The sequence below is a fragment of the Parasteatoda tepidariorum genome, chromosome 4 (assembly GCF_043381705.1).
Source record: "Parasteatoda tepidariorum isolate YZ-2023 chromosome 4, CAS_Ptep_4.0, whole genome shotgun sequence".
Lineage (NCBI taxonomy): Eukaryota > Metazoa > Arthropoda > Arachnida > Araneae > Theridiidae > Parasteatoda > Parasteatoda tepidariorum.
The window spans coordinates 101,822,998-101,846,227 of record NC_092207.1 but is presented as its reverse complement, the minus strand read 5'-3'; the positions used below and the strand labels follow the sequence as shown (position 1 = coordinate 101,846,227).

General features: G+C 30.2%; 2 protein-coding genes across 5 annotated transcripts in view; one reads left to right on the top strand and one right to left on the bottom strand.

Moving 5' to 3' along the window:
• Positions 1 to 6,666, bottom strand: part of LOC107438823 (Leucyl-tRNA synthetase, mitochondrial) — a 39,691-nt gene extending 33,025 nt beyond the window's left edge. For 2 of the 4 annotated variants that reach the window (XM_043046588.2, XM_043046584.2), the window contains exons 1-4: positions 6,124 to 6,664; positions 4,345 to 4,428; positions 3,319 to 3,444; positions 813 to 904 (exon numbers count right to left, since the gene is read on the bottom strand). In XM_043046588.2, the coding sequence (XP_042902522.1) occupies positions 813 to 904; positions 3,319 to 3,444; positions 4,345 to 4,428; positions 6,124 to 6,210 (389 nt within the window). In that variant the 5' untranslated portion in view covers positions 6,211 to 6,664. Of the gene's footprint in view, positions 1 to 812; positions 905 to 3,318; positions 3,445 to 4,344; positions 4,429 to 6,123 lie in introns of those variants that run through there. The other 2 variants (XM_043046585.2, XM_043046593.2) reach the window with 2 other exon arrangements.
• Positions 6,667 to 6,682: 16 nt separating this feature from the next.
• On the top strand, positions 6,683 to 19,643 carry LOC107438827 (ribosomal protein L13). The gene is made up of 4 exons (XM_016051203.3): positions 6,683 to 6,827; positions 6,960 to 7,211; positions 13,492 to 13,665; positions 19,379 to 19,643. The coding sequence occupies exons 2-4, from the start codon at positions 6,966 to 6,968 to the stop codon at positions 19,601 to 19,603; spliced, it is 645 nt and encodes a 214-aa protein (XP_015906689.1). The 5' UTR covers positions 6,683 to 6,827; positions 6,960 to 6,965; the 3' UTR covers positions 19,604 to 19,643.
• The last annotated feature ends 3,587 nt before the right edge of the window (positions 19,644 to 23,230 follow it).

Here is a 23,230-nt window from a genome sequence, read left to right as displayed (position 1 = left end):
AACCCCCAGTGTTTAGTTCCCAAGCATGCTTGGTACTCATTTATCGACCCACTGAAGGGATGAAAGGCTGAGTCAATGTTGCTCGGCCCCAGGATCGAACCAGGGACCTTTGGCATGACAGCGCGAAGCGCTACCGCTCAGCTACCGGGCGTCAATGGAGGCAACTTAATAAACTTTAAATATACTTGGACTAACTTATATCAATTTGCTTCATTTTTATTATATTTATTATTCGATTTAGAAAACCAAAAGCAGCAATGTTCTTAGAATACTTTTTAAACTGGTTCACTATGATAGCATTTTTTGTGAAAAGTAAGATAATTTGTTGACAATATAAAATTTTTTGCAAAACTCAAGTTGAATAAAATGATTGATTCCAAGAGCAATTTTTAAACTAGTCATATTTTACACATTTTATTGCAGATGAGCAAAAATTAAGAATAAAAAAATCTTTTTGATAATGCTTCACACAGATACTTCAACACAGGCATAAAATAACATAATCAATACAAAAATAGTTTTATAAAAAAATTGCTTCAAATAGCAAATCCGCAAATAAATTCAGAGGATAAATCCATATTTTTGCCCTTATTATTTTCAAAACTTTATAGCAATTAAAAACCTGATTATGCGTGCAGACACTTTTCAGGTCACTTAATTTTAAATTTATAAAGCACCCACTTGAGGTGAAGGTAAAAAAATTTTTTAATTATCATTAGAATGATATTGATTTACACAGTGCATACATAAAATATTTTGAGTAGAGGAAATACATTAGAAATAAAACAGTGAAAAATCAAATGATAATGTACTTTTTAGTCCAATCAGAAGGATAAATATTTCTTTCAATAGCCGCATTTTCTGCAGGCAAACCAAAAGCATCCCATCCAATTGGATGAATTACCTGAAATTTAAAGTAAAATAAAGCAGCAAAAATATAATAGAAAATAAAGAGATATAACACATTAAATACAACGATTGATTTCATAAAAAATAAACTTTACATTATACACATTTTTAATGCCATTACAATTGTGATCATAAATTTTATTGCAGGTGCGTAGTCAAATTTTTCAACAAAAAATAAGCACCATTTAAGTACTTTTCAAGCACTCAAAAATCACTTCCAAAAAAAAAAAATTTCATGATTAGGATTTGTGCAGCAATAAAAAAAAAGTTGGTACATTTAAAGTTCTTAATTTATAAACATAAAATCAATACAACTAGTGATAAAATAACTAGTTTGTGATAAATATTGCAGAGAAAATTGTGAAAATAATGCATTTTTTGTAATTTTGAATGACAATTGACATAGCAAAGAAAAAGTTTCTGTTTAAAATATAGAAAATTAAGCACTTTTTACAAACTCTGAATAAAAAAGGACCTTTACAGGCTTTTTAAAAAACGCATATCAAAAATAAGCACATTTAAAGGCATTTAAAAAATGCAAATCAAAAATAAGCACCTTTAAGCACTTTTTAAAAATACTACACACCCTGTATTATTTATTTTTTTAAAATTTGCTTATTATTTTTTATTTTTTTTATATTCCAGTAAGAAATTTTTTGTATTATCAATCTTGATAAATAATAAATACTTTAAAATAATTCTGAAAATAATCACCATTGTAATATGACAATATTGACATTGCATTAAGAGTTTTTTTAATGTCAATTTCAATTCTATAGAAACTTTTTAAAAATTAATTAAATAATATTTCAAAAAATAAACTTTAATAATAATTTTTTTAGAAACAATTTATTTAAAATTTTATACCTCAATTCACATAAACTTCTTTGAATTGTTAATCTATGCAAAAATGTACGCATGTAGAGTATTTTGAACATAAAATAACAAGGGCAAAATCTGTTTATACAGTCAAACCCCGCTATAGTGAACACAGTTTATAGTGAACTCCTGGATATAGTGAACGAAATGTTCAGTCCCGTGCGTTGCTATACACGCATAATGTTATTTTTTGTGGATATAGTGAACCAAAAAAGTGAGGAAGTTGGATATAATGAACTTTCTTCTGTCTTCTGCTGATTTTTTTTTTTAAATTTTTTTTTATAATTTTGAAATTTCTGTTTCAAAATAAATACATATCCCGAGTTTTAAAACCATCTATAGAGGGGAATGCAGTGATAAGCATTTTTTCTTGTTTGCTTTTTTTTTTATCTCACTTTCCCATCCTTAAAGAAACCAAGCAGATGTTTCCAACCCAGGCAGATGATGTATCTGTAAGGTGTCAGTGAGATCAATATGCATTTTCTGTCAGAGGGAATGAGCAATTATTCATTATAGGTCAAAGGGTTGGACCCCAATATGTGTTCATAAGGTCCTCATTTCAACTCCCTTTTGCTCTCAGTTCAGTTAAAAAAATCCTGCAAACAAGTGTCTCAAATTTAACAATGGCGAGCAGTAAACATAAAACGTTCTTCATTGATGATAAAATGGACACAATCAGAAAAATTAATGGATTCAATCAAGCTGATATTTGCAGAGAATATAAACTATCCAAATCTGCAGTTTGTAACTTATGGAAAAATTGGCAATTAATAATTTCAGCTCATGAAAAAAATTTAGATGGCAGAAAAAAGTTGAGAAAAGCAGATCACAAGGATGTTGAAGAAGCATTACTGAAGAGGTTCACAAATCGAAGAAGCCGCAATATTCCAGTATCTGGACAATTGTCGATGAATTTGCGAAGTGATTTTATGATACTACTTTTTGTGCTCGAACGGAAGGTTAGACAGGTTTAAAAAGCAAAATAACAGAAATTCGGAAAAAATTATCTGAGAGTGTCGGGATGTGTTTCCATATCTGATGTTGAGTATTGATCATCAGGTAAAGATGACCAATTTTTTTTTGTACGCAAAACAAAGAGTAATGAAAAATAACACATTTTTTGCTACTACATAATATTTATTTGAATAATGTGTAATAAAAGGGAGCAGTTTGGGAACCATTAGTTAAATTGTCTGCTTAACGGATATAGTCAACTCCCGGATATAGTGAACCAAAATTTCGGTCCCTTAAAGGTTCACTATATCGGGGTTTGACTATATTTTAAAATTTTATTTATGATCATTTTATTTATTTTAGCCAAGTTGTTTGCTTTTGTTCCAAAAAAAATTATTAAAAAAAAGTTGAAGAAAATGCCTTGAAAAGTTGTAAGTTTTAGAAAAAAATATTTTAAATACAAAGCAATTATAAATTGATACACAAAGAATTATAGTAATTATAAATTAACTAAAAGTATAAGTTAAATTTTTGTTTTCAATGAAATAAAAAATTTAAAAAAAAAACAAGCTCCACCTTTTTTCCATTCATTCTGAGGAAACGTGCTATTGCATCACTTATGGTGTATACCCTGACATGTCCCATATGTAGATTACCAGATGGATAAGGAAACATAGATAATAAATAATACTTTTCAGCCTCCTGAAGAAAAGAATATATTCAGTAAGTGATAAATTCTAACATAAATTTACTATTCATAAAATTCAATATATATTTTTGAATAACAACTCACAAGCTGATATGAACTTTTGGAACAAACAGTTGAACATAATTTTAACAGACTGCCTCTAACATAAGAATAGGTACCAGTTAAACATTTAAAAAGGTACAAAATGCTTTGAAAAATTAAAAACACTGAAGATAAAAAGAACTTTTATGACTGGAATACAAAAGTAGTTCCATACAAACCTCATTATATCTAGTTTTTAAAGTTATTAGGTGTACGGGTTTTGATGTCTAAATTTCACTGATATCAGTAATTAAAATTAATGTCACAAATTTCCAGTGATATATATATATATTTATAGAATTTGCACTTTTTGATTTATAATGCATTGATATTTATTCTGCAGAATTGATTAAAACTGTTTACTTTTTATATTTTTGTTTCTTGAATAATTTTTCTGAATTATATATGAAATTTATTTCTAAGGAAAACAAGTCACTCACTCCTTCTCTCTCTCACACACGCACACATATATAATATGTATATAATACATAATTAACTATTTTAAATAAAATAAATATTGCCTAATTTTCAAAGTTTTATAATAAAAGTATTTTGAATGTTATTTTATTTCATTGGCACATTACTTAAGGAATAAAAAACACTTATCACATTACTAAGTAATCAGTAAATTTTACAAAGAAAAAAAAAAAAGAAACTAATTTTATAATTAAAAATGTTTAAGGAATTAGATGTTTATTCAATATCCTGAAAAATTATTTCTTGTAAGATTCATGAATCAAGCAGAGAATTCACAATACAAAAAAATAAATAAAGAAATAAAAAATTAGGTTACAAAATATAATGAAATTTGCCTTTTTATTTGGAAATGGTTTATTTATCTCATCTTTCCAATAGCTTTCAATTTCCTTTTTAACATCATTAGTTAATTCCTTGGACTGAAATAAAAACAAAATATATATAAACAAAGTTAAAAACAAATCTTAAATGTACAGATAAAACAATATGTAACGTTTTTTTTTTTTTTAAATTTATCCCATTTCATTGCCCAGTTGTCATCGAAACATAGCAATTAATTTACGATGGGTACCCATACAAAAATCTTCCAAATAATGTAACTAAAATTTTACATTGTATTATCTGCTTGATAAACTATATAATACAAGTCAACTTATACAAATTATTAGAATATTAATGTTTTAAAACTAGTGTGCATCCAAACTCATTTTAGCAATAATTTAAAGCTGTTATTCATGAACTTAAACTCTGAATTAACACTTACGCTTTTTAAATAATTCTTTGCATTTTAAAACTATTTATTTTGTGTTTCTGAAAAATAAATGACATTCATAGAAATTCTGTCATAATTTTCCTCAGTTATATGTTATTTTAAATGAAACAATTGTCTTAATAACTTAGAATAAAACTATTGCTTTTCGAAAAATTAATAACTTCTGTAAAAGTAAATATTCTGAAAATAAAAATATTCATATATATCAGAACCCTAATTATCCAATGCCTAATCATAAGATGAGGTGAATATCCTGTTATCCAACAATTCTTTCAATGAATGTTAAAAATGCCTCAAAACATGATTCATCACTATTACAAGTGATGTTACTTTATTTCCTTTTTGAAGCCATTCTTCTATTTCATATTCCACATTCAGTTCAATCACTGCTGTTAAAAAAAACTCTGAAATTCTTTGGGAAAAAATGACAGCATTGTACAAACAAAAGATAAAAATTTAGGAATTTTTGATAGTATATTGTTATTTATGATAATCAAAAAATAAGTTACAAGTAAAGGATTTAATTAAACTTCATTAGTCACTGATTGTTTTGAGTAACTTTCTTCATAGTTTCATGTTCACATACTTAAGTAAACAGAAAACTATGAGTTGATTTAAGACTATAAGTCGATTTAGAAAAGTTCCCTCTATAATCCGACGATTTTGATTTTCTAACATATCCCTGGACCAGCAGGTGTAGGTTAATCAGATTTTTATCATAATTTTCAAATCAAGTCTCAAAGAAAGCTATTCATTATGTCAGGAAAATTTCCGCATCGTGATCTGCTGCAGAAGTATCGCCAAGTCTTAGCAACTTCCGAGCATCGGCCCGGGAAAAACATCACAGAAAGTTATCAACTCGAAGGGTACAACTCATAGCCACCCTGATGCAAATCTGTACATGTTTTGCTGTTTTTTTACTTTTTCTGTTTAAAAACAATTTGGCATCTTGACGACTGCAGTTAGAATGGAAGATCACGATAGGGAAACATCCCCATTTTGACTTATGGTGTGTGAATAGTAATAAGCATAAACAGTAAACAACCATGATTTAATAAAATACCAAAACAATTTATAACACTCATGAAATTAATCACGCTTCTGTGAACCAATCTTCGAGTAGATATTTATAGTTAAATCATTTATTTATAATCAGTTAGGACAAAGAATAAGCTCTTTACTTGAATCACATGTAATAAGAACATTTTTCATAAATTAATCATTTTAGTTGTGAATACAAAAAAAGACTGTGATGGGGTAAACATGAAAAACAAGCGAGCACTTTATTAGGGCATATATTATTTCAAAATTAAGAATAGAAAACAATAAAAGCATTTATTACCCATATCCCGTCCTTTATGTATATACATCGAAAACATTGTAAAAATGGTTTACGGTTGCGGGAAATTTGTCTTAATAGAGTAATCATGATATTCAGCTTTAGAGATACTTAAAGAGCCAAAAAAAAGTATAATTTTTGTAAGGCATGAAAATATAGGTCTGAAATATGATATAATAATAGTTAACTTGAAGATATATGAACTTGTAAAATGTTGATCGCCATAGTCATGTTTACAAAGAAACGTAAATATCCACTTTAAATACTTAATCAACGTGGTCGAACCAACACTATAAAATCTTCAATACAACAAGCCTAAAAAATTTTAAAAAACTGGAGCTAAAGAATTTTTTCAGTTCAATATTTAGAACGGTTTTGTTTACTAACAAGTTGCTCGATGTTTCTGAATCAAGGTTTCAGTTAACTAATTTTTTCATAATTAATAAAAAATTTTATAGTTTTTGCTCATTAGGATGCTAAACACAAATTTAATGTTGTTTTCAAGTTTCGTAATATTTTCTTATCAAAATTCACCACGACGAAAAAAAATATCTTCATGAACTTTTACTTAATTAAAAATGGCAACTTCTCATACAATAACAAGTTTTCCCGTTGTTCAGTCGTCGATTCGAGGATAGTTTAATCGTATGGTTAGGGGTAACAATCTTAATTAATATTAATAATCTATTTTCTAAATTTAAATTTAGGTAAGTTTTTAATAACTTTATATCATTACATTCATGCTTTAACCGTTATTTTTACTCATGTTTCACTATACTTTAAAGTAAATATTAAATTGTATGAGGACATGTAATACTAATGATTACTTTATTTTCTAGGTTAAAATGGCACCTAAAAGAAATAATATGATACCTAATGGCCATTTCCATAAAGATTGGCAAAGGTTTGTAAAAACTTGGTTTAATCAACCTATGCGTAAAAAACGCAGGCATGATAATCGTGTCAAAAAGGCAAGACTTGTTGCTCCCAGACCTGCAAAGGGTCCCATTCGTCCTATTGTGCGCTGTCCTTCTTTCAGATACCATACAAAACAAAGACTTGGTAGAGGTTTTTCACTAGAAGAATTGAAGGTATGTTGAATTGCATTATTATTACTTTTGTAAGCTAATTGTTAGGGTGAAACCGGCACCAATGCTCGTACATTTACCAGTTTCAATTTTAAAAAAATATTGGGGATGTTTAAACGTTACAATTTCATCGATTTATTATAATGTACTACACAAAAGTGTTTTGGTATTTACATTCCATGTTTCAATCTAATGAGATATGTTGCTTGCACTGCAGTTTTTGGATAATAGTTTTAGTTTTGCACGGGGCATTTGTTCCCATCTCATGAAACTACATCGCACTAAAATGAATTGAAAGGTGTGTTTGCTGACCCTATAGGCTGTCTCCAGTTCCATGTTGTGCGTTTGCCATGTGATAAAGGAGGCAACCATAAACGATTTCTAGTAAACAAATTTTGTGGCGATTTGTAGTAAACAAGTCAAAGCTGCTTACTCGCAACATTTTCTGATCTGTTTTAATCAACTTATAAAAGTTTTTTTATTTTGGAATATATATAAGAAGGGTTTAATCTTTTGACAGATTGTAGATATGTTTTGTCATTTGGGACATTTTATCGCCTAATAATTGCATTATATACTGCCCTAATTCTGATTCATGACGTGTAAAAAATGTAGCCAAGATTATTGAAGCTTATGTGTGCTTTTTATAAAAGCTTGCTACTCATAATATTAAAATCAAATTTTCCTATATTAGACAGGGTGTATAGAGTTTTTTAAAGGTGCTTTTTTCATTGGGTGTTTTAACAACACCTTCTAGAATGAAGGCCTCGGCACAGATCAATTTAGTAGTCCGATGTGACGAAGTTAACTGCGCAGTAGATGAAAAATAAGAAAGATGTCATTGCGTTCAGGGTACTAAGCTGCGCAGTGGTTGAAAATACGAAATATGTCATTACGTTTGGACTACTAAAGGATATTTATGGTAACCCGTGCTGAGGCCTGCTCTTTTCTAGGAGGTGTTGGTTTTAAAGTGCTTGATTTTCCCTTTTTTCCTTTACTATGTTGATTTTCGCTTTGAATTCACTTCACAAAGTGTTTGAAAAGTGATTAAAATGTGCTTATATTAATCACTTTTTTTGTTGAATAATTTGGCTATGCCCCTGTTGGAACTAATCAGTTTACATTACAGCTTATATTCTCAACCTTTTCAACATTGCCACCCCCCTAAGGAGCAGGAAAATTTTTAGTGCCCCCTTTGTGAAAATTCAGTTATGTGTGCTTAATTATAAGGGCAACATTTTCTTAACCATTAAATTAGTTTTTTTTTTTTTTCCAAGGAAATTTTATGTGCGTGTTAATTTGATTCTCTTCTCCCAGCAGGTAACCACAGTCTGTTTGTTATAATCAAAATAAATGTGGTGGTGAAAAAAAATGCAACAAAAAAAATCTATAGTTAAGAAATGTTACTTGTTCTTAATTATAAAAAACACCCCCAAAATAATTTTTCCTCTCATCAACAAAAAAATCAGTCAACTATGTTAGTGGGATGATTGCGCTTTGTGGTTCAATGCCATTTTCTTAAATGATCGGTTCAATATTTTTAGTGAGGTGAAGACGCATGATTAGGACTGGGCGATATAAGAAATTTTATATCGTGATGCATCGTCGGTTTTGTATAGCCACGTTATAGTATTTTTAAAATTCATTTACTTGTAAAGTGCAGAAAGTCGGATTTCTATGTTATATTTTCTAAAAATGATCGCGAAAGTAACGAAAGATTTCTATGTTTAAAAATAATAATAAAAAATTGAAATTTATCAATATATTTACCTAACAATATAGAAAGAAAATTTTAAAAATAAGTTCGTTAAAAATTATTTGTATGCTTAAAACAAGGTGCTAAATAAATTAAACAAAAGAAAAAGCACTATTTTTTATCATTATTATTTCACATAAATAATAAAGTTGAATTGATAATTACCGAATTCTGAACGAAAAAACAAAGTGAGGTTTTATATTTTTTTTTTAATAAAAACAAGAATTAGGATATTCGATAATATATTCAACTGACAATATTGAAAGAAAATTTTAAAAAACACGATTATACTCTTTAATAAAACGAGGTGCTAAATTATTTTAAACAAAAAGAATTCGCAAACATTACTAATTTTTTTGAGTAAACAAAGTTGATTGACTTACGTAATTCTGTATGAGCACCTTAAATTAGATTTCTGTTTGTAATAAATTCAATGATGTAAAATAATACTTAAACATATAATATCAAAATTAATTTTGACATTTAAAAATTAAAAAAATTTTGTTTAAAAAAAATTTACTAATTAAGAATTACGTCTTTATATAATCTTTTCAATAACATATTAAGTTCAGAACAAGGTAACGGCGGTGATCACAAAGTCCATCCCACTGAAAATAATTTACAAATAACGATATCAAGTCGCGACAAAGAAGAAGGGGGAAAACTAAGAGTTGCGGAAACGAATATGTGAGATCACGATAAATGTTCTCTAAGCTGATTCTACCGCTCATCCATCAAGGCCATTTCAATTTGACGATACGTACATCGTCTTCCCCCAGCGCAAGTTGGCATCGGAACTTAAGAGATCCTTGCTTGTCTTGTATCACTATATCGTTCGTCTTCTTTACTCGACGGCTTACATCAAGTTTCTGATGCATCGCCTGGAACGAGAGTCGCTGTGTCGGCCTGTCGATACAAGCGTTAAATCGGTATGTCGCGATATATCGATTTATAGCCCGGTCCTGCACATGCCCCCTCGCTTTCTCTTCTCTGGTAACTAGGTCCGTTACAGCACTGAATCTTAGAACAGAGGAAACGTGTCCTTGATTTTCGTGAAATATTACTTATCTTCATTTTGTTTGTCCGGAGGAATTTTTTTGCAAATGCTCCTGCAAACAGGAAGGTTTCATTGCCTTGTTAGATAAAACTTTATTACAAATTAAACACAAGCATAGTTTAGAGTTCGACAGCGATTTTAAAAAAATCCCAACTTCAAGCACTTGACACTGTTTTGATGACATTTCTTGTAGGTAATCGACATTTTTGAAGTCAGCCAAATACAAACATCATCATCTATTTCTTAAAATTAATAAATAATTTTCGATGAAGAACTAATTCGCTGACGTACCTGGCTAAGTAAATACTGGAATCAAAACTAAGGAGAAAACCTAAAAGGAAGCGAACAAAAACCATCATTAGAAACCTGGTTCAAATCAAAAATTCATACTGAAAGCACATGTATTTCAATTTTCGTCAAAATGGCTTAAATGAGCCAGAGGCGCAAAAAAACTGACTCGTGCGTTGCGCTGGTTCAAATTGGAGAATAAATGATGCGCGAGTTCGTTTTATTACTGGTGCAAATAGTGAATCGGATAAATTTATTATATTTAATGTTTTTTAGATTAATTTTTAACATTAATCTTTGATATTACATTGGAATGACAAAACATGCTCATCGCCCCCCACCACCGCCAAGTTCACCGCCCCTCAACGTACTACTATCGCCCCCATTGAGAAACAATTTATTACAAGTAATTCTCCAATAATTATAATTATCTGATTTCTGCTTCTGAAATATGTTATTGCTTACATGCAAGGGAGCAGAATATGTCCAAATATATTTTGGAGGAATTTTTGGCCTAAAAATTTTCCTTATGGAAAAAATTTGTGTATTTATGGATGGTGTTTTCAATATAGATGTAAACAATAACAATCTCGAGCCCTATACCTGCTGTTGTTCTGGTTAGAAAGTTGTCAGCTGCTTTTCCAGCGAGGCGATATTTTCAAACTGATAATTTTGTTTTCAATAAAAGAAGTAAATTAGATGATTTCAAAGCTCAGTTCATAATTTCATAAGACATATTTCATAAGATATTAATGTTAAGTGATTCTGGTGAGTTTGAAATGAAAATTTGCTTTAGTTATTTATAGATATATTTTTATAAAGGTGACATGGTTTCTAGATTTCCAGAGTTGCCACAGACTACTAAAATGCGACTATTTGCTACTATTTTCAGCCTTAGGCGACTATGGTGACTTTTAAGTTTTTTCCCAAAAATGACTGATTCTTTTCAGGATGTTAATAAAAGAAATCAAACTTTTATGCAATCATTTCTGTCCAAAAAGATATTTCAATTAGATATAATAAAGTACTTGTTATTTTTTCTCTCTGAGGGGCAGTTTCATTATTTGTAATTTTTTTCCCTTCTATTAACATTATATTGTAATTCGGCTTTTATAATGTTATCTATTTTCTTATATGTATACCTTTTGTATTTGTACAAAACTTTTTTTTTTTTAATTAGAGCCTAGTTAGTACTGGGCGAAAAATCGATTTAACGCATAGATCGGTACGTCAATATAGTGACTTTCGTTTTAGTCTATGCATCAGAAATCTGATTTAAGTCGCAGGGATAAGTCTATAATCGCGATTTAATATGCAAAGATTCTTGGCTGTCTTTCCCACGCTGACGAAAACTATTTTGATTTCGTCTAGCTGCAGATATGTGAATGGTGTTTGTTGTAAAGACGATGTTAATTTCGTGATGTAGAATGCCGAAGAGCGAATTGAATCAAAACTCCCAGTTTTGTGCGAAGATCAACATTGTAATGTTGAAAGCAATGCATAGTTTCTTTATGCCCATTTTTTTGTCTTTGGGATTTTGAGTTTTTGAAGATTATTTTCAGTGGGACTTAAGTCATTTTGCGATCATTGTGCATTTTATTTCGTCTGTAATAATTGTCAGGTTTCTTGTAAATTATTTTCATACCATTTTTTTTTTCTGTCTGGATTTAACGATTCTGGTCGATTGTTTTTAGTGGGCCTACTGTTACTTTGCGATTGCTGCACAATCGCTGATATCTTAAATTTTCGTTCTGAACTCAATTGATTCATAAAAAGAAAATATAATTTAAAAAAAGATTCTTCATTGATTTTCTTCAATTGTTTTTCATTTTAAGCTATTCAATTTAATAGGGGTATTTTTGTTATAAACCAATAAGTATTCAGTCATTTGTAATTATAAAAAAATTAAAACAAAGCTTTATTTAATTTCCTTTTATTTTTGAGATACTGGAAACAAAAATTTAAAAATAAATTAGATATTAGTCAAAACAAATAATTTTTTTAAATTACATTGAGATCATAGTAATGTTTTGACGCTTTTTAATAATTTAGCATTAATACTTAGTTGTTGTTTTTTTTTTAATTTTTATTAAATTTCTTTCAATACTTTTTTTTTATAATTTGTTAAATAGTCAGTATCATTTTTAAACAAATAAATCTTCAGTCGATTTTATTTTCAAAAAAGAAAATGATATATTTTTACGTTTATTAAGTACAGAATTTGACCATTAGTTCATACTACTTTTTATTAATTTAAATAATTAAATAGGGGTCTAATGATGTTTCAAAAGCATGTTGTTGTTTTTTTCTAAAACACTTGTTTGGTTTGTTTTCGACTTTTTTTTTAAATGCATGTATGTAAAATATTTTGTTACGGTATTATTATTTTTAAACCAATAAATCTTAAATCATTTTTAATTTAAGAAGAGTGAAATAAAGCTTGAGTTTGCTTTTAATTTGTCTTTTTTATTATTTTAATTGAAAAAATTAAGCAATGATATTGATGTCATAGTAGAATGTTAGAATTAAGATTTTCTTATGTAATAGTTTCATTCCTTTTTATTTATTATTGAATGATTTAAAGTTTCCCATAGGCAATTTTTGAACTATACTAAATTGCGACAATCGAAATTTCTGACATCATCCTGATCATAGTATTTGACAATTAAGCTATAATTTTAGTTGTGTGGCTACTATTTTTGATAAATTTTTGTTCTTGTTCAGGCAACTATTTTCATGCTTGTGGCTACTAACAGCAGCTATTTTTGATAAATTTTTTACTGTGGCAACCCTGGATTTTGAATAACTCGCTTTTTTGGCAGTCCTGATTTGGCTTCTTTTTATTTGTTTATTACTGTTTGTTCTTGTTGGAAGCTGTGCACCATCTTATGTTAGTGTTAGTACCTTTAACACGAATCTCAAAACACTGTGATCACGTGGTTAGCCAAATAGCTTATAAATACATGGGAAACAGTAACCCGGAAGTGTAGGCAGTATTTTTAAAGGAGTAAGATATTCACTTGCTAAGGAAATGTGAAACACGTCGCTCTAGCCAATATCACTGATAATGAGCATGAAAATTCAGTGATATTTTTGTGTAGATCGCAGCTTATTAGTTTATATCTATTCATCATTACAGCCATTTATTTACAGTATGTGTATAATAGTGTGTAATTTTGCAGGCTGCTGGTATTCATAAACGGGAAGCTAGGACTATTGGAATTTCTGTCGACTACAGGCGAAGGAATAGAGGTGTTGAAAGTTTGCAACAAAATGTGCAACGTTTAAAAGTTTACAAATCTAAATTGATTTTGTTCCCGAAAAAATTATCAAAACCCAAGAAGGGTGATGCAACAGTAAGTATAGTCTTATGTTTATTTATTAAAAGTTAAGGTGAAAAGATAATTTATCTGTTGTTAAGAAGATTTATAGTTTTGATTGGTCTTTTATTTAGTTGTTACAGTTGAATACTTAAATGGATCATTTCTTTTTGGTGCTTTATTTTGTGAATTTTTAAACTTTTTTTCTAGAAATCTTAGTTTAAGAATCTATAAAATGGCTGAATTTATTTCTTCCCTTTTATCAAATGAATGTTTTGTCTTTCTATATTGTCCTAAGATGTTAAGTTTTACTTACGTTATTCATTATTATCAAGTGAATGCGTTATTTAGCGGAAACAAAAATTTATTAAATTGAATGCGTAAAGTTTTCAAATCATAGGTTTTTAACTACTGAACTAAGAAAGTTTTGCCCAGAGATGTATAGGATTTATTTTATTATAGCAAAATATTTATTGAGTACTTTTTACTTTCTTTTTTAGTCTTAAATGTTTCAATGTTTTTGTTAAGTTTCAATGGGATTTGAATGCTGCTTCAAGAGGGATTTTCCTGCATGCTCTGTGGCAGAATTTTTTCTGCAACATGCCTCTCTAATACTAATATCTTTCTTCAAGATATTTAAAAGTAAAAAATACAGCTGGGCCTTGATTTGACGAATGGATTGGGACCGACAAATCCATTTGTTGAATCGAATATAAATTTTTGTAAAGAGTGGTATAAAAACATCGATGCAAAGTTCCCTTAGCGAAGCTGCCAGCTCTAATGGATTTTCCAGTAGAATACTGGATTTATTAAAATTCTCTTGGTTTTTGTACAAATTTCTCTTGGTTTTGTACTTCCCTGAAATTGAGTAAGTTTCTTAGTAAAAATCCCGATTGAATTAGAATTTTTGTACAAATTATTTTTTGCTTGATTGAATATTTAAATGTATTACTCATACATAATGAAGCAAATCTCATTTATAGAAATCAGTTCAAAACTTTTGTTTTTAAACATTTATTTTATTTTTATTCAGAGATCTCTTTTTAAATTAAAAACATCGTTTGTTGTTGTTGTTGCTAATTCCCATCTGGTCTGACGGGGTCAGACCAGATCAATGAATCCGTTGATATTCAGAAAATCCGAAACCAGAATGGGAGAGGAATGAATGTCATTCCAGTCCAGCCCTAAACAGTTCAAGATGTGCTCAGGTGATGCCTGGTTTTGTTGGCATTTAGGGCAAAGAGGAAAGACTTTTTGATTTGCAGAAAATGTGAGACATTTCAGGTGTCCACTGGCCAGTCGGGATAAGCAGGTGTTGGTTCGCCTGTCACCAGGGAGAGATAAAGAGAGTCCTGGTCTTTTTGCTTTATACCAGAAAAAACATCGTTTAACTGTAGTTACTTTACTTTGATAACTATAAAGATCCCTAATATTCACTACGTGCAAAATATTTAGTACATTATGCATAAATATCATGAATTAACTTTAAAAAAAGTGTAAAACGATATTTTCAGTTGCCATATAATTTTCTAAAAAAGAATCTAAGGGTTTATAATTTTGCTTTTATTAACGGTGATTGCATTCCGGATGTACTCCAATATTTTCACCTGTTGTTTTTCCACGTTCCTCAAGATCATTGATTCGTGAATTGAATTTGGCAAAGTTTCTGCTCGTTTGCTTCTTTTGGGTTACTGGATTTCCGCCTTTTTTAATATTTATGACTGCAGCAGGATTCGCCGATGTTGCAATTTTAGTTTCGTTTACGTAATTCGTATTCACGTGTTTGCATCAAATTTCATATTTATACAGTTTAACCCCTGCTCATTGTGATTCATATTCACATTGTTTTAAAATTTGGTGTTGCGATTCTTGGAAGTTCTTAATTTAGTTATTATAACAATGCATTCTTTGGTAGGTGATTTCATTATAAATCTTAGTTCTAAAATCTGGACTGATGAATTGCTTCAAATTAAATAATTTATTACTTTTAAAATTGTGACATACTTTATTCATGCATGTATTGTGTTCTTAATTATTGTACCTTTTACTAAGTACAGTTAACTAATGTGAAAGCTTTTAATATTTTATGAAATTAGTTTAATATCTTTCATGTTCCAAAATTTTTAGGAACTCCATAATATCTAATGATGAAAAAGATTTACTGACTTATGATGTTTAATGTCACTCTAATTTTTTTCTGAAGATTGTTTTTGTTCCGAACCACTGTGTCAATTTTTTAACTTAAGATAGCAAATGGATTATTTTATACAAAGCCTGAATTAAAGATAGGGTGGCAGCAGAACAAGAACTTTCTTCAATCTGAGATATCCAGGAATTTAGGGCTGTTTCACAAAAACCTGCTTATCTCTTGAAATAATGCTTTTTTGCAAGTTATATTCTTTATCTTTAGGAGATGGCATCTCTGTTAGTTCTGTCAAAATGTTCTGGATATAAAAATATTGATCAACGCCACTTAATTTTTAATATTTAAAAAACTACTCCAATGCTATATTTCAGATTTTTAAAAGATTTACAACTGGGCTTATAAATTATGCTTAGATTTTAATCTTCATAAAGATGAAAGATTTAAGTTAACTATTTTTATAAAATGCTTAATAGCTTTTAAAATGTTTTTAAGTTAGTAATACAGATAATACTTTTTATTTAAAGAAAATGCTATATATAAAGTTATTTTTCCCCCTTTTGTTCTTGATGAGAGCCTCAAGTGTTTAATTAAAATAACCAGAAAGTGGAGAGAAATTAATTTGAGTATTATTTCAAAAGATGTCATAATTTCTGTTTTAATTACTTTGACTCTTAATGGCTGACACTTTCTGGGGCATGTCTAAAAGGAGTAATACCACTGGTAATTCGATGAAAGATCTAGAAAAATCAGGGAATTATTCTTCTGAGTATTATTTGTGGCCACATTGTAGTAAAACAAAAGAAAAAAATTAATTCCAATTTTGTAATTTAAGAGCTATTGAATGATAAAGTAACCGATGTTGCATCATAGTGTAGACTAGTAGATAGTAGTGTACCTAGGCTAGTTTATGAAGATATATTTAGTGGCCTACAGTAAAGTAGTAGTTTCCATTGCTCTTTGCCAAAATTTACATGTCAATCAAAAAAAAAAAAAGAAAGAAACTTTTTGAAGGAAAAAAATAATAATTTTTAAGGGGATTATATTTTGGGATCTTAGTTTGCTTATTTTTTGTCTTGGAGTGTATTTTCCAGTGTATGTTATGTTTCCAATGTATTTCATCTTGTTAATTTTAATATTATCCTTGTGATGAAAGATTATTACTGAATTTATCATGTTGTATGGTATACTCTAATTTTTTTCTGATGGAATTCTGTATTTTCTTAGTGTGGTTTTTATATTCATTATTTTAGTATTTCTCTCTAAGCTATTCCTCTTGTTGATTAGTCATTGCCAAACTTTATTTTAAGTGTTTTAAATCTAAACAAATATCTTGATTTCAAATCTAGATCTTCCCTTGCTTTGAAATTCTTAATTTTGAAAAATTCTATCTAAGGAACTAAGAATAAATTAGTATCTGAATGTTATGCATGTACAACCAGGGTTTTAAAAGCCCAACCCGGGTGGGTTTGAATTGAATTTTTTAAGATATTACCTAGCTCAACACTTTTTATGTTTAATTTTTAGTTCAAAAGAAAGGCTTTTATTTGTGCAACTGTCAGGACAGAATTATATTGAAATAAAATTTTTATTAAGTGTATTGAAAAGAAATCAGTTAAAACCACTATACTTTTTTGTAGAAAATCTTATATAGGATATAAATTTTTAAAAAAAATGGCTTTAATTTTAATGTAATACCATCTTTTCGCGATTACATTTCAATCCACCAATTTTATAAAAAGAAGAATATTATTTTGATAAGAAATTAAATTTAAAAGAAATTCTATTTATTAAAGAGACGGAAAAAAGTTATTCCAGCACTGTACTCTGCACCTTTTCAGTTCAAGGCAAATGACATTAAGATAGCTCAAAGTTCCTAAAGTTGAATTTGTGAAGGTACCGCTAAAGGTAGTAAATTTTATGTATTGATATTTATAAGTCAAATAGTAATAAATGTAAGGGCAGATTTTGGTTATGTTTATCAAAAGAAAATCTCTTTTTTTTTTTTTTTACTATGGGTTAGAATCTGGACAAAGTTTTTATCTCTGTAGTCAGAGATCTGTCTGGGTACCTATTTAGTGAAAATTTAGGCTTAAAAGTTCCAACAAAAAAAATCCGAAATTGTCACTGCAAATAAAAATCATTTATGACTGGTACATTTCTATTTATATTTTTTCCATGCATTCAAAAAAAATTTATCCAAATTTAAAGATCATTGTCCATAGTTAAATTTCGACATGAATACAAACATGCCTTTAACAGTACTAGCACTAAGAGTTATCTTCATTATGTGAATATTTTCGACTGGGTCATATAGAAAAAAGTTTCTCAGAGAGAGAAAAAAATTCAGAAAAATAAAATTAAGGTCTATTAAAATAATAGTTTGAATTTTGACTTCCTGTAAACTTAACAAAATCCTTGTCATTTCGTTTTTTATATTAAAAAAAAAATTACGACATAAGCGACGGGTTATATATTTGTAGAAGATTTTTTTTACACTCCATAGATTGCAATGCGAACGAGGTTTGCATGGTATCAGTGTTTTTTTTTTTTTTTTTTGTCTACTTCAATTTGAGATTTTGGTACTTTTTCTCGCATGACGTTTCGGGATGAAGGCATACTTTCAGCCAGGCATTGGTATAGAAAGCACTTTTCTTACTGACCGGGTGGGAAGCGAATTCTTCTATGTCGTAATAACAATACACTGGAAAGGTTCCATTGCAATTCTAAATGAGTAATTAACCCAGGGTTTGTAGTTTTTACAGGGATGCAGCAACAAAATTTTAAGAAGTCGGTGGGGAAGAATCTTTAAACTTGCTTTTTTAAAGTATTTTGTGTAGGTACCGCTGAACAGTTGTAAATTTGCCCATGACAGGCCCCTGGTAGTGTATATAAAGAAATATCCCACGATGAACACCTTGCTGATTGAGGTCTGGTGCTGTTCAACTGACTTATATATAAATTATTGTGACGATTAAGTAGATGCTTAAGATCTTGATTAGAATTCATTAAATTTTTGATCAAGCAAAGGAAAAATATCTTAAAATTAGTTTTTAGCAGTTGACTGATCTTCGTGTGGACTGATCTTCGTGCATTTTCAATTCATTTGTCTTTTTTTTTTTTGCTTGTTTTCGGTGAGGTGAGCGATTGAAAAGCTTTTCTCTTCTAGTAATGCCAATTAATTTTCTCTTACGTTTTTTTTTTTTTTTTTTTTTTTTTNTTTTTTTTTTTTAATGTTATTATTATAAGCTGGATGTAAAGGTATAATAAGGTTTTAAGTTTCCAACAATGTATTTTCTGTTAAGTTCAGGCAAATCAGCCATATCCTAGATTATCAGTTTGCTTTCCATTGATGTCTCATCATTTTTATTCATGGAGTGTATTATAAACGTAAAAGGGCAATACTCAAAAGTACGGTATTTCAAATAATTTATTAAATTGTTATTTTATATGAAAGTTCTTACTGATGATGAAAAAAACTGACTGAATTGCCATGATTGATTCTTAGGCACTCTAATTTTTTTCTGATATTTTGAGTCTTGTACTAAGATCTTTAAGCTTGTTTCTTTTAATCCCACTGCTAATTTTCTTCAATTTGTTATACAGGCTGAAGAGATTAAGATGGCCACTCAATTGAAGCACGTTGTCATGCCAATCAGGAAGCGATACCAGAGAGAGAAGGCACGTGTCCCCACTGAAGAAGAACGCAAGTTTAATGCCTTTGTTACATTGCGTGTTGCCCGAGCTGATGCTAGAATGTTTGGAAAACGTCAGAAGAAGGCTAAGGAAGCAGCAGAGAGTCTTGATGCTGGTCCTAAGAAAGTTAAATAGTGAAACTGTAGAAAATAAAGTTATTTAAAAAAAAAAAAAATTTATTAGCATTCTTATATGTATTACATTTTCTTTCAATGCACCTCTCACCAAAAGTGTTCTTTGTATTTAGTCCATTATTTTAAGTTGAATTTACTAAAGAAAAACTTGTGTTATCCGTGTAAGCTGTGGTCTCCACTTTAGTGTTTGGTACTGAAACAGAGCCCAGTTTTTTCTACTCTTCCCTGTCATTATAGCTTGGCAATTTTAATTTAAAAGCCACTTTTCTGGAAAGTTTTCATCTTTTTTGTCAGGGAAGCTGTTTTGACAGATTTCTCATTCTAGTAACTCAAATGAGTAGAAATTTGGATGGGTATAATAAGGGGGGGGGACATTCGAATATGATATTGTCATTGAAGCTGGGTTTTTTTTTTGTAGCATTATGTTATTCCATTTGCGAAAGCTCTGGTATGATTTGACAAACACTTTTCATAAGTGTTAGTCTGGGCTTGGGGGACCAAAAAAAATCTTTTATCAGAGAAGATATTTTCATTTGATATAAAAATTTCAATCTGGCCCGTATTCCTATAATTTTATAAGCATGCAGTATTGACGATATGGGCCATTTTTGATAAAATACAAGAGTAAACATATTTTCAACCGAAAGTAGCTTAAATAACTGAGTTTAGTGTATTATTGAAAGATTGGTTTTCCGTTCAATCCAATAGGATACCATGGAACTTTGATGACTGTCTATAAAGATCTGTCGTTGATTCTGAAAGACGGAATTTGAAATCAATATTGATTGCAAAAATTCAGAATTGTTAAAATGTTTTTGATAAGAAAGAAATAACGTCCTGTCATGATACAAAAATCCATTTAAACATTAAGATAAATTTCCATGGAATTAATTTCGCGACTCAGAGCTCGCGGGCAGTCAATTCCCGCTATAGTGAACCCTACAGGTACCAAAATTTCAGTTCACTATATCCGTTTCGCGGGCAATTTAATTTTATTGATATTGCATACATTTGCTGACTTGTGTGCTCAATATAGGCTTAGAAGTCATTGTCAAGTAGAAAATACAGATAAAGACATCACAAAGAATACATCCAGGGTTAAGGCGGGATTCGAACTCGCTTAACAGAGCGTTTGGACCGGCGATACCGCTCGGGCAGTGAGGACCCTCAGGCAATTTAACTAATGGTTCCCAGACTCCTCCATTTTATTACGTTATTCAAATAAATGACTGAAAAATATTATGTTGTAGCAAAAGATGTGTTGTTTTTCATTACTCTTTGTCAATCCTCAACATCAGATATGGAAACCGACTCTCAGATTATTTTTCCTGAATTAGTTATTCCGCTTTTTTAACCTGCCATTCGAGCACATAAAAGTAGTAAATACAAACTAAGGTGAACAACGTTTAAGAGCACAAAAAATATATAAAATCAAAATTGTTCTTCAATTTTTGATTTAGATTTTTATGAGTCCTATAATAATTTCAAAAATTCCAAACTGTTGGTCAATGACTTATCCAGCGTTCCTTATCTTTCTCCTGCTTGGAAATCTATGATCAAACCTAACTAACCCCCTATTGGTCTTTGCTCTAACCCCCCACCCTTGTGACGCCACATTTCTATAAATGTCTGTTTTCTCTCATTTCTTTCTGTTGCACTGATGAAGGTTGCCTTTTGAGCATCCGAAACAGTAGTCTGCAGTGCTCTTAAACGTTGTTCACCTTAGTTTACATAAAAGTAGTATAAAATCGCTTAGCAAATTCATTGACATTTGACCAGATACTGGAAGATTGCGGCTTCTTCGATTGGTGAACCACCTCGGTAATGCTTCAACATCCTTGAGATCTGCTTTTTTCTGCCATCTAAATTTTTTTCATTAGCAGAAATTATTAATTGCCTATTTTTCCACACATATTAGCGTCCAACCCTTTGACCAATAATTACTCATTCTCTCTGACAGAAAATGCGTCCCGCAGTGGCCTGATCGTTAAGACACGGTTCCCAGCAGATCACCGAAGTCAGGCATCACTGGCTACGGTCAGTGTGCGGGTGGGTGACCACTTGGATCAGTCTGCGCAGGGACCGAGGGTGCCATCCCCTCCGCAGATGATCAAAATTGTGATGGCATGTCTTCGAATCATCCTCCGGGATGTTTCCCAGACCGTCGCCAATAGCCCATTGTGCAGCTCTAGTGCGACGTAAATTAACAGCAACTGACAGGAAATGCATATTTATCCCGCTGACACCGTACAGGTGCATCGTTTGCCTGGGTTGGAAACATATGCTTGGTTTGTTAAGGGACGGGAAAGTTAGATAAAAGAAGCAATCAAGAAAAAATGCTTATAGCTACATTCCCCTCTAAGATGGTTTTGAAAATCGGTATATGTATTTATTTTGAAGAAGAAATTTCAAAATTATTACAAAAAAATCAGTTGAGGACAGAAAAAAGTTCATTATATCCAACTTATTCACTTTTTTGTTTCACTATATCCACAAAAATTAACATTCGTATATAGCAAGGCACGGGACCGAACATTTCGTTCACTATAGCGGGGTTTGACTGTATATTGAAAAATGAATGCATGTTTCTTGTTAACATAAATTTAAGTAGGATCTAATCTTAACTAATTATTTTGGAAATTAAGCTTCCAATCTTGTTTTCGATGAACCCCAATTTGCCGTGATTTGGATGAAAAATTTAATTTGTGTTTTTTGACTGATTTGTGTTTTTTAATTTGTGTGTGTTTGACACACAGGTTTACACGTAGTGCAGTGAGCATAAGAATAACCGGACCACCCTGAATAAGTTTTGATCTAATGATCGGATCTTCACGCTCTGAGACTCAAGAGGGTGACCTCAAATATGCTAATTAATAAATGCAGACGATATTTTGAGTTAGGAAATCATACTCAAAAACTTACTTTCTCTGAATAAACATACTTTTTTTTTTGGATTTCTGACTCCCAACATATAGAGTTGCCGCACTCTTGGAATTATGGTTCCTTAATGTTAATTGATTTTTTTGTGTATTTCATTATATCCTTCAAACGGCGCAAAGTCGAAAGGGATCTTTCGTTTGCACTCGTTGAAACAGGTAGAACGACCAATATTTTTAGGAGTTTGAAAATGTTTTGTGTTATATCTTTATTGCACATTCCAAGAGCATCCGCCGCAGTTTTTTGAACACTACCTCCGTCTTCACTAATCCTTTTTAATCTTTTATACCAGAGTTTTAGTTCAGACTTAAGGCTTTCTTTACAGGTATCCAATTCTCCAGCGTAAAATTCCACTAATGCTTCAAATGCCTTTATGTTTGAAGGTTGGCAAATGAAAGGATCGGCAGGTAGAAGACACTGAAATCCTTTCAAAATATCACGATGCGATACAAATCTTAAGTTTAATTGTGTTGTAAAATTTTCTATAAATAGAATAAAAACACTAACTCTGAAATATGTTTCCGGCGTCGATGAGGGAAAATTATCGCGATTTTTCTGTCTTCCTGTTATTCTAGGGATTTGCATGGAAGTGGAAGATCCAATGCTTGTTAGCATAAGAGAAGAAGAGCTGAATATTTCAGAGAATGTTTCAGTGGCATTTTCACGCATTAATTTTAGATCTTTAATGACA

Bases quoted from the DNA above. Each gene is read 5' to 3' on its own strand.
- LOC107438827 (XM_016051203.3), top strand. From the start codon at position 6,966: ATGGCACCTAAAAGAAATAATATGATACCTAATGGCCATTTCCATAAA. The intron at 7,212-13,491 runs GTATGTTGAATT...GTAATTTTGCAG, and splicing joins TTTCACTAGAAGAATTGAAG to GCTGCTGGTATTCATAAACG. The intron at 13,666-19,378 runs GTAAGTATAGTC...TTTGTTATACAG, and splicing joins CCAAGAAGGGTGATGCAACA to GCTGAAGAGATTAAGATGGC.